This window comes from Mustela nivalis (assembly GCF_964662115.1).
Source record: "Mustela nivalis genome assembly, chromosome: 1".
NCBI classification, from domain to species: Eukaryota; Metazoa; Chordata; class Mammalia; order Carnivora; family Mustelidae; genus Mustela; species Mustela nivalis.
Window position 1 is genome coordinate 206,363,678 of NC_139020.1, and position 9,988 is coordinate 206,373,665.

Sequence of the window (9,988 nt, forward strand, 5' to 3'; positions counted from 1 at the left end):
CTCACTGAGCCACCCAGGCGTCCCTAATTTTGATTTTAAAATAGTGCATTAAAATTATTTATTTAGATGACAGCTTTCGGTGCCCCTTAAATTTTGCATGCCTCACCCTCAAACTGGGTACACAGGAGGTGCTCAGTAAGTGTTATGGGACCTACAATATCTACCTTTATTATGTAAAGCCTCCCTCTCAATTGACTGGTTTCTCTTTATTTTATTGGGTTTTTTGACTGAAGTTGTACCTCTGGCGGTTTTCAGCTCTGAATCTGTTGTCTAGAACATCGACCCCAAAATAGCCTACACTAAATGAAAGAGAAAGGCTAGAATCTCCCTGGAGAACTGTGGAGCAAGGTTTAACTGTGTCGGGGGCTTGGGGGAGATTGGATTGCTGGGGCAGGATTATTATGTTTGACCAGCTTATCTCCCTCCCCTCCATTTCCCCCCACCATCCCAAATCCCCAAATCAAAACACAGCTGAGAAAGACTGATGATACCAGGTAACTGGAACTTTCACAGGGTGCCCAGTGGGAGTGTAAAGAAGAACAACTTAGGAAAACTGTCACGATCTACTAAAATTGAACATACACATCACCTACAGCCTACCATTCCATTCCTTGGCATTTGCCCTAGAGAAGTGAACTTACGTTCATGAAAATACTTCTACAAGCTTCATTAATAACGGCCAAACACTAGGAATAACCATATGTCCGTCAGTGGGTGAATGGATAAATTATATTGGCTATATTGTGGTATAACCACAGCGTGGACTACTACTCAGCAAGGAATAATAACTATGGATACAGGCAGCACATGGACAAATCTAAAAAACAACAACCATTTTTTTGAGCAAAAGAAGCCAGATAAAAAAGACAAACTATTGCATGCTTCTGTTTTTATGAAATTCAATAGCACAACTAATCCATCATTATAGAAATACAAATAGTGTTTTTGCCTGGTTAGGGGTCAGGGAGAAGAGGGCGGTTCACCTGAGAGGGGCACAACAGAACTTTCTGGGATGTTGGAAATGTTCTGTATCTTCATTGGGCAATCGTCACTGGCTGTCAATCTTCAAAACTCAGTGGACCTTTTCTTTTTACTATAAACTTTTACCTCAGTAAAGTACCGGAAGTGGGGGTGGTGGTGGGTAAGGTGGAGAAAATATAATACAAGGAAAAAGTAAAAATAAGAAGAAGAAGAAGAAGAAGAAAAAGAAAAAAAGTTTTATGACTAAAACATCTTGGTTTGGGTTTTGTGGCCTGAACCTGCATGACCACCAGCACAGTCTGACCCAGGACAAGACTCTCAGCAAATGGGAACTGTCACGGTGGGTGCAAACTGTCTTCACCCTGCAGTCATTCCGACCTCCCAATCCTTTTCAGGACTCTTTCAGAGCCTCCACCCTGGACTACCAAGTGGCCGCGGGCACACGCCCACTTCAAGAGTCCTGAATTCCATGCCAGGCATAGAAGCCACAGAACAGAAAGGCGAGACACTTGCCAAACACAAACCATTCCCGACTTCAGCTGCCAGTACTAAATATGGAGACGCCCGCCGAAGGCAAACCGCCAGTCACGTGACAGCGCACGGCCTCACGTCGGCCTCAGTCCAGGGCGCCTACTTTCAGATTGACCAATGAACCCGAGGCAAAAGGCACGCCCTGTTTCCTCTCTTCACCAATAGCCTCCAGACGCCTCCTGCAGGACCCAATCATCGCTTCCGCCTCTCTTGAATGAAAAGGCAGCAGTCCACTAAGCAGAGCCGCAGTCGGACGTAGGAGGCAGGAAGCCCTACAGCTCGTGCTGGGGCGCGAGACGGGTAACCGGAGTCGGACGGCACTTCTCGGAGCACGCGGAGGCGAACGGGGTGCCAGGTGAGCGATGGGCCCGGGGCGCGGGGCCGCGGTGCAGAGACTTCGGACTTGCGGGCGAGCTGGCGATGGGAGACGCCGGGGGCTAAGGGGAAGAGGAAGAGGAGCGGGCGCGAGACAAGGCGGGGCGGGGCGGTTGGGGCACCCGCCGCGCGGGTTCGGCCGTTGAATGCCACAGCGCATGCGCAAAGGGGGATTGTGGCTGTTGGCGGGCGAGGACCATGCCCGCTTCCGGGAGTAGGCTGTCATGGCGGTCCATGGGTCGACCCCGATTTGGAGAGAAAGCCTTTCTGTCCGAGAAGACCGCCTAGGCTGTTCGGGGAGGGATTGGGGAGGGGGCGACGCCAGGGTCTGGGGTTGCGGTGGCGGAAACCCGAGCTTGTAGACGGGACAGGCTTCCCCAAGTGCGAGGGACGTGCCTACCCCCACATTGCTGTGTTTTTGCTCTGTGCTTGGGGGATTCGGGGTTCCAGAGATTTAGATCAAAAAAGATGTCTCAGACGCAAACTGAGATGGAAGTCTTCCCTGGGGGCACTTTGACAGTGAATGGGTACCCGTGGGTGTGTCTAAATTGTCACTTTTCCGGCGTCAGCTTTCAAGTTCATCTGCTCCTGGGGCCTCAGCAGTCGCAGCTATCCCCGCTGGGTGGGACAAACCCCAACAGTCCTCGTCCTCTCTAATTTGTTTTGAGCTGTACATGTTGTCTCACCGCTTTCTAGAAAAATTTGTGCCTCAAACTCAGGCTGCCCTGAATCTCTCTCCCTAAGAACAAAACGATTTATTTTGATCTGTATCTTTTAAATGCACCATCTCTTCTTGGTCACCAAGTTTGACGGTCAGAGTAGGTGACTCTAATTCTTCTCTGCCCAGGGAGTACCCTGGCCCTGCTGAATGTTCCACCTTCTTCCCTCATAACACCCCCACGCTGGTTAATCCTCTTTTGGTGACTGGTTTTCCCTGTTTCTGGTCTCATTCCCCACTCATCTACTCTGGAATAAATTGCTCTGGGACAACTGAGTCACTTAAGAATTTAATCAGCGATTCCCTATAGGTTAGCAAATAAAGTATGAACGCCCTCAACTTGAACAGCTTTCCCAGCTTTGTCCTTTGCCTCTACTTCTACCAGCCAGTCTTGCTCTCCATTCCTCACAAGGGCCTGGTGTTTTGGGACTGACCTTTCCTGGCTCCTGTTCTTTTCTCTGCTGCCTGGGAACTAACCCTTTCCTGTTCAGATTACTTTTTTTTTTTTTTTCCCCCAAGAATTAGTAAGGGTATATGCATACTTTAGTGCTTAAACTCTGTCTTGAGGCCTCAATTCTAATTCTGTTCATTCAGCCCTTGTTAAGTGCTTATCTGTTTTAGGCTCTGGGCAAAAGGGCTATCAGGCATGACCTTAAAAAGGGTGCTTTTTTAGGTGTGACCTGCAAGAAGTACCCTTCTGGAGCAAGAGGTCTGAAGGAAGTAGGGGGATTAATGTCCATTGTGGGCAGCAAGAACAGCAAGTGCAAAAGTGCAGAGGCGGGTCTGAGGCACAGCAGCAAGGCCAGTGAGTTAAGAGTGATGGAGGAGACGAGGTCTGAGCATGGAGGGGGTCGGTTCGTGTAGGGTCTGGTAGGTCATGGTGAGGACTTGAGTTTTCGTCTGAGCACAGTGGGAGCCTGTGGAGAGTTTTGAGCAGAGGAGTGACATTCTCTGACATCACTTTAATAGGCTTCCTCTGGCTGTTGTGGGGAGAGAAGGTGGAGGGGGATGGAAAACAGGGAGACCAGTGAGGAGACTATTAGCATAAATCCAGGCAAGAGACGATGGTGCCCAAATACGCATCAGCTGACAATGGGTGAACTGGTAGCCCTACGGGGGGAAGTTCAGCCATGACAAGGAGCAAGGTACTGATGCATACCACAAAGCGGATCAATGTCAAAACATGCAGAATGAAAGAAGCTGGATGAATGTGACATATTGTGATTCCATTTATGGGATGTCTGAAACAACAAATTCATAGAAAAAAAAAAGTAGGTTAGCAGTGGCCAAAGGGGTTGGAAGGGGGAGGATGATAGGTAATGTGTTTGGTCTTTTTGAAGACCAACTGAAATATGTAATGCATTCCGGCTGTAGTGATTGTTGCACATATTTCTGGTAGAGCATGTGAATATATCAGTAAAGGTGTTCTAATTGTATTTTTAAAATTTATTTTTTAAAAGATTTTATTTATTTGACAGAGAGAGATCACAAGTAGGCAGGGAGGCAGGCAGAGAGAGAGAGGAGGAAACAGGCTCCCTGCCAAGCAAAGAGCTGAACTCGGGACTTGATCCCAGGACCCTGAGATCATGACCTGAGCCAAAGGCAGATGCTCAACCCACTGAGCCACCTAGGCGCCCAAAGCTGTTCTAATTTTAAAAAAGAAAGGTGAGGGGGCATCTGGCTGTCTCAGTCAGAAGAGCATGTGACTCTTGATCTTGGGGTCCTGAGTTTGAGCCCCACGTTGGTGTAGAAGTAATTTAAATAAATATATAAAAAGAAAGAAAAGTGAAGGGAACTTGGGACCAGTGAGGTAGCAGCGGTAAGAAGTGGCCTAATTGCCCTATTGGGACCTGTTGGCTGACTGGACAGGGGGACAGAAAGCCAATGAGAAAATGGAATTGCTTTTTTGAGAAGCAGGTCTGCAGGAAGAGACAGTGGGTTTTGGTCTGGGTATTCTGAGTTCAGGTTCTGAGGGGAGATGTAGGCAAGGCAGCTGGGTAACAGAGGCTGTTGAAGGGAGCTGGCAGTGGATAGAGACATAAGTTTGGGAGGTTTCCCTCACAGAGGTGGTTAAAACCCTGGGGCTGGATGAAGTCATGGAGAGAATGAGACAGGGAGGGCCAGAAAGTGGGCCCAGGACCCTCCGTATCCAGCTCAGAAAGAAGAGTGAGTGACTGCTTCAGCGCTTCCTTCCTCTAGACTTGGAGGCTAGGGTGGGATTGGGAGTACAAAAGATCATATTCTCACTCCCCGGTCCCTTGTAGCTTACACCCAGTAGGTGCTGGGCATGTATTGGATAAAATAAAGCCAGGAGGTAAGCAACCTTTGTATTAATTCTATTTACCATCTCAGCTCTCTTTTTATTGGCCTGGGCCCAATGGGAGGCCTGTTCATGAGAGTACTTAATTATTCCCCTGTGCAGACCACAAATAGCGGGCGGAGCTGGGGCAGGGCAGACTCTGCTCTCTCCAGCATCTTGGCAGCCACCTCTCCTGGTCTCAGGGGGCCTACCCTGTGCAGGCCTGGTGGACTTCTTGGGCAATGGTGGGGAGGGAGCTCCTTTAGGTTAGGTGGGCTGAGGTGGGTCATTAGAGTTTTCCTGGTGAGGGCAAGGTGCCGCAGAAGCTTGGGGTAGGGGCTTGGTGAGTCTGAGCAGCCAGGCAAGGCTGGGGGTGGTTCAAAAGGGATAGTGTGGAACGAGTTGTGCAAGGGCCAACAAGGAGGGATGTAAGAACCATAGGGAAGTGTGGGGATTTCACTCAGAGCAGAGGGAGGCCCTGGGAGGTGGAGGGGTGTGTGCATGTGTGGGTGTGGGGAACAGGGGCCCTGGCCAAGATGAGGTGGCTTACAGGAGGGCAGGGTGTGACCACGACAGGCTGAGGCTGGGGGTGCTGCCCAAGTGGAGATGGTGGGACTTTCTGCAGGAGTCGGGGGGCTGGGGGGCCATGATGGAAAGGGGTCAGAGAGTGGTGGCCGTCAGCTTCATCTTCTGGGTCCTTTCTGTGCCAGCTTGGAAGACGTCTCCAGTGCCTTGCCCTTCTTGGGCCTGTGTCAACAGACTGCAGCTGCTCGGCGGCTTCCCTCGATGAGCCTCAGTGGGTGGGTTTTTTCATCCTCCCTCAGCTCTTCTTCCTCTTCTTTTCTCAGCAGCATGGCGGAACAGGATGTGGAAAATGAGCTTCTGGATTATGAGGAAGATGAAGAGCCCCAGGCTCCTCCGGAGAGCACTCCTGCTCCCCCCAAGAAAGACGTCAAGGGTTCCTATGTTTCCATCCACAGCTCTGGCTTCCGGGACTTTCTGCTGAAGCCAGAGCTCCTGAGGGCCATAGTGGACTGTGGCTTCGAGCATCCATCCGAGGGTATGACTCCCTGGTTCTCCCTGCCAGGGTCCTCCTCTGAGCACTCGCACTTTGGCCTCCTCAGCCACCTGGCGAGGAGCCTGCACACAGGGAGCATCCAGTTTCTGGTCGCTCACACGTGCTCTCTCCCTCAGTCCAGCACGAGTGTATTCCGCAAGCCATCCTGGGCATGGACGTCCTGTGCCAGGCCAAGTCTGGGATGGGCAAGACGGCGGTCTTCGTGTTGGCCACCCTGCAGCAGATTGAGCCAGTCAGCGGACAGGTGGGTGGGGGCCCTCCCTGTGGGGCCCAGTGCCTGAGGCATCAGGAGCTACAGCTCCCTTGTTTGGCCTTCTTGATCCTTTGTGCTTTTTGTGGGCTTTTAAGATTGTGACCGAATCCCCCCTCCCCCCTCCCCCCTCCCCCCGAAATGGAAGCTGAGGGGGGAAACTGAAAAGTGCCCAGGGTTTTACTTGCCAGAGATACAGGTGTTAATTTGTCATGTGTATTTCTAGATTGTGCAGGTTTATTCAGGTGAGATTGTATTGAATAAGGATTTGTTACTACAGTTGCTGCTGACAGTTACTTCCTCACACAGGAATTTTGCTAGAGGAGAATTGAGGTGCATTCCTGTGCTGTGCTTTTGTCACACTGGGGCACACATTCTTGGGCTGTGTCATTGCATGATCCCTTGTTTCCTTACAGTAACTGAAGGAAAGGGAGATTCAGTGGGAGGTTGTGGTGTGGTCGTAGCACTTGGCATCATGGGCATAAAGGCAGGAGCAGCGTCCTTCGTCGGTGGTCATGGGACAGCCAGAGAGCAGACTCTCAGGAAACCATTAACATGGGCTACCTCACCAGCTAGGTCTCACTGTGGATCCTGGCAGTGGGAGACAGACCCCGTTAGCTGAAGGGATATAGGGAGTGAAGGGTGGGGCAAAGATAGAACATCAGACTGGCCCTTTCAGCGGCTGGAGGTGTGGGGTGAGTCTGGCAGGCACCCTGGAGGGATAGGGGCCTGGTGGGCCTGGGCCCCCATGAGAGAACACAGGCTTGGGCTCTGGCTGGGACAGGACTTGGGACCCTGCCTTGAGTGTCTCTCTTCTACCTGCCCTGCAGGTTTCAGTCCTGGTCATGTGCCACACGCGGGAGCTCGCCTTCCAGATCAGCAAAGAATATGAACGCTTCTCCAAGTACATGCCCAGTGTCAAGGTGAGCCTCCTCAGCCTGGGCTGGGTGTGCTGCATGGTCCTCTGCAGACTTGCTCTCCCGGCTCTGGCCCAGCCAGTGTTTACCATTTACCAAGCTTGGCTGCAGAGGCTGCCTTTGAGGTTTGCGGTGGTTTATGCTCCTTAAGAGCCTGCTGAATTATGCATGGCCCCCAGAGGCCTGTGCTGGTCCCAGCCGTGAGGCTGCTTTCCACCAGGGTCAAGGGCCAGGCTCTCAGGCCTTTCTGGTCCTCAGGTTCTAGGCCCAGGGGATGAGGGGGCTGTTGGAACAGAAGCTGGCAGGGCTACAGGCTGGGTGGCTATCAGCCTGGAGTGCTTAGACAGGCAAAAGCACCTTTCTCTCCACCCACATAGGTGTCTGTGTTCTTCGGGGGCCTTTCCATCAAGAAGGATGAAGAAATACTGAAGAAGAACTGTCCCCATGTCGTAGTGGGGACACCAGGCCGAATCCTGGCACTAGTGCGGAACAGGAGCCTGAACCTGAAGAACGTGAAACACTTCGTGCTGGACGAGTGTGACAAGATGCTGGAGCAACTGGGTGAGTGTCCTGCTTGGGTCTGGGAGCTGCCAGAGGCCCACCCAGCCACACCCTCTCCGCCCTCACAGTCCCACTAACCCCCAGACTTCAGAGCCAGGTGGGCCCTGACAGGATAGGTCAAAGGTTGCTCCAGAGACGGGGTCAGGTGGGTAGCTGGCGCCCAGGTCTTCTATAAACAATTTTAGGATAAGTTCTAGCATGGGCAGAGTGCCCTGCTGCTTCTGAGCCCAAGATGAGTGGGGCCACAGGGCCCAAATGAGCCGTGTCCGGGCCCGTGTACACATCAGCCCTTGCGCCTGCTGAGTTAGTTCTCGCCCCCGCCTGCCCTGTGAGCCCCGCCAGGGCCAGTGGGAGATGGGGCTTGTGTCCCGGGAGGCGGCTGCAGTTCTCACCCCAGCGGCTGTCTCTGCCTCAGGCTCCCCTCCCTGAAGCGTGGCTCGAGGCGCGCTGGCACGGCTGCTCCGCTCTGGCAGCGTGTAAGTGGATGGCAGCTCCTCCCGCGCCTGTGCTCACCCCGAGTCCAGCCCCTCAGGCACCTGGGACTCACCCCTCCCTCCACTCCTCGGCTCACACCGCCCTCGTCATGGCGCTAACGGCTCCCTGGCACAGGTTGGGAGGAGCTGGGGCTGGTCTCGGGTGGGGGTCCTGGTCTGCCAGGCACTCAGCCCACCTGCTTGTCGCCCTCCCCATGCAGACATGCGGCGGGACGTGCAGGAGATCTTCCGGCTGACGCCTCACGAGAAGCAGTGCATGATGTTCAGCGCCACCCTGAGCAAGGAGATCAGGCCTGTCTGCAGGAAGTTCATGCAAGACGTGAGTGGGGCGGGACAGCGGCCGCGGCCTCCGTGTGCCAGCTCTGGCCCTGCTGGCTTCTGGTTCTGAGCTGTTGCTGCTCCAGGACACCCACGCTTCCCTCACTGCGTGAGAATGCTGGGGGGCCCAGGGGCCTGCCTTCCCTCCTGTGTCTTTGTCAGACTGGGAGCCGAGTCAGACCAGAGCTTAGGTCAGCTGTTGGGAGAAAGGCGTTTACCGGGGGACAGCAGGCCCTCCGGGAAGCCTCACGGCATGGAGTCCTTCGCTAGAAGATTCTGGCCAGGCCAGAAGCCCAGAAGTAAACCCCGCCTGCCCCTTCCTGCACAGCCCATGGAGGTGTTTGTGGATGATGAGACCAAGCTCACACTACACGGACTGCAGCAGTACTATGTCAAGCTCAAGGACAGTGAGAAGAACCGCAAGCTCTTTGATCTCTTGGATGTGTTGGAGTTTAACCAGGTGACACGGTGTGGGCCTTCGTGGGGGTCTTGGCCTGTGTGAGGCTGATGCAGGGGCCTCTGACCCTGACCGCCTTTCCTGCCTCCCTCCCTTGCAGGTGGTGATCTTCGTGAAGTCAGTGCAGCGCTGCATGGCCCTGGCCCAGCTCCTTGTGGAACAGAACTTCCCGGCCATTGCTATCCACAGGGGCATGGCCCAGGAGGAGCGGTGAGTGCGTGCCGCCCTCAGAGGCTCCTAGGCAGGTGCCTCATGGGGAGTGTCACGCAGGAACCCCATGTCTGATGGCCGCCTCTTGTTCCTCCTATACCCAGTCTGTCGCGCTATCAGCAGTTCAAAGACTTCCAGCGGCGGATCCTGGTGGCCACCAATCTGTTTGGCCGAGGGATGGACATTGAGCGAGTCAACATCGTCTTCAACTACGACATGCCCGAGGACTCAGACACCTACCTCCACCGAGTGAGTGTTTCCACAGAGGTGTCCCTTCCTTGAGGCCCCCCTCCCAGGGTGGGGGCACATGGGGACGTGGCCCTGCTTGTCCTCAGACTCCCAGGTTAGGCTCGGTCTCTGGCCTGACCTCCCACTTTTCTCACCCTGCAGGTGGCCCGTGCAGGTCGCTTTGGGACCAAAGGTCTGGCTATCACTTTTGTATCTGATGAGAATGATGCCAAAATCCTCAATGACGTTCAGGACAGGTTTGAGGTGAACGTGGCCGAACTTCCTGAAGAAATCGACATCTCCACATATAGTAAGTGTGGGCCAGGCCAAGGGGCTGGGCCCAGACAGTAACCCCGGTTCCTCATCTCACTGGCCTCCCCTCTGTGTCTTACAGTTGAGCAGAGCCGGTAACCACGCGCTGATGGCCAGAGCTGCCCTGTTTCCCGAGTGCTGCTTCCAGGCTTCTTTCTAGGTGCCAGTGGGCCTGCCTTTTTACTGTTTAAAAGCTGTAGATTTGTGTAAGAGTAAAGTTTTATTATGGAATCCTGGCTCCCACCCTGTCTGTCAGTTC

At 53.5% G+C, this 9,988-nt stretch overlaps 1 protein-coding gene across 5 annotated transcripts; it reads left to right on the forward strand.

Moving 5' to 3' along the window:
* Positions 1-1,723: 1,723 nt before the first annotated feature.
* DDX39A (DExD-box helicase 39A) lies at positions 1,724-9,960 on the forward strand. 5 transcript variants are annotated; one of them, XM_082709905.1, is made up of 11 exons: positions 1,724-1,867; positions 5,756-5,964; positions 6,099-6,226; positions 7,063-7,155; positions 7,527-7,710; positions 8,405-8,523; positions 8,851-8,982; positions 9,080-9,189; positions 9,294-9,438; positions 9,580-9,727; positions 9,812-9,960. In XM_082709905.1, exons 2-11 carry the CDS (start codon positions 5,757-5,759, stop codon positions 9,826-9,828), a joined length of 1,284 nt encoding a protein of 427 aa, XP_082566031.1. In that variant the 5' UTR covers positions 1,724-1,867; position 5,756; the 3' UTR covers positions 9,829-9,960. The 5 variants fall into 5 exon arrangements, with proteins under 5 accessions (XP_082566031.1, XP_082566032.1, XP_082566029.1 ...); XM_082709906.1 differs by having other exon boundaries at positions 1,745-1,867; positions 5,753-5,964; XM_082709903.1 differs by lacking the exon at positions 1,724-1,867 and adding an exon at positions 3,284-3,410 and having other exon boundaries at positions 5,753-5,964.
* Positions 9,961-9,988: the final 28 nt, after the last annotated feature.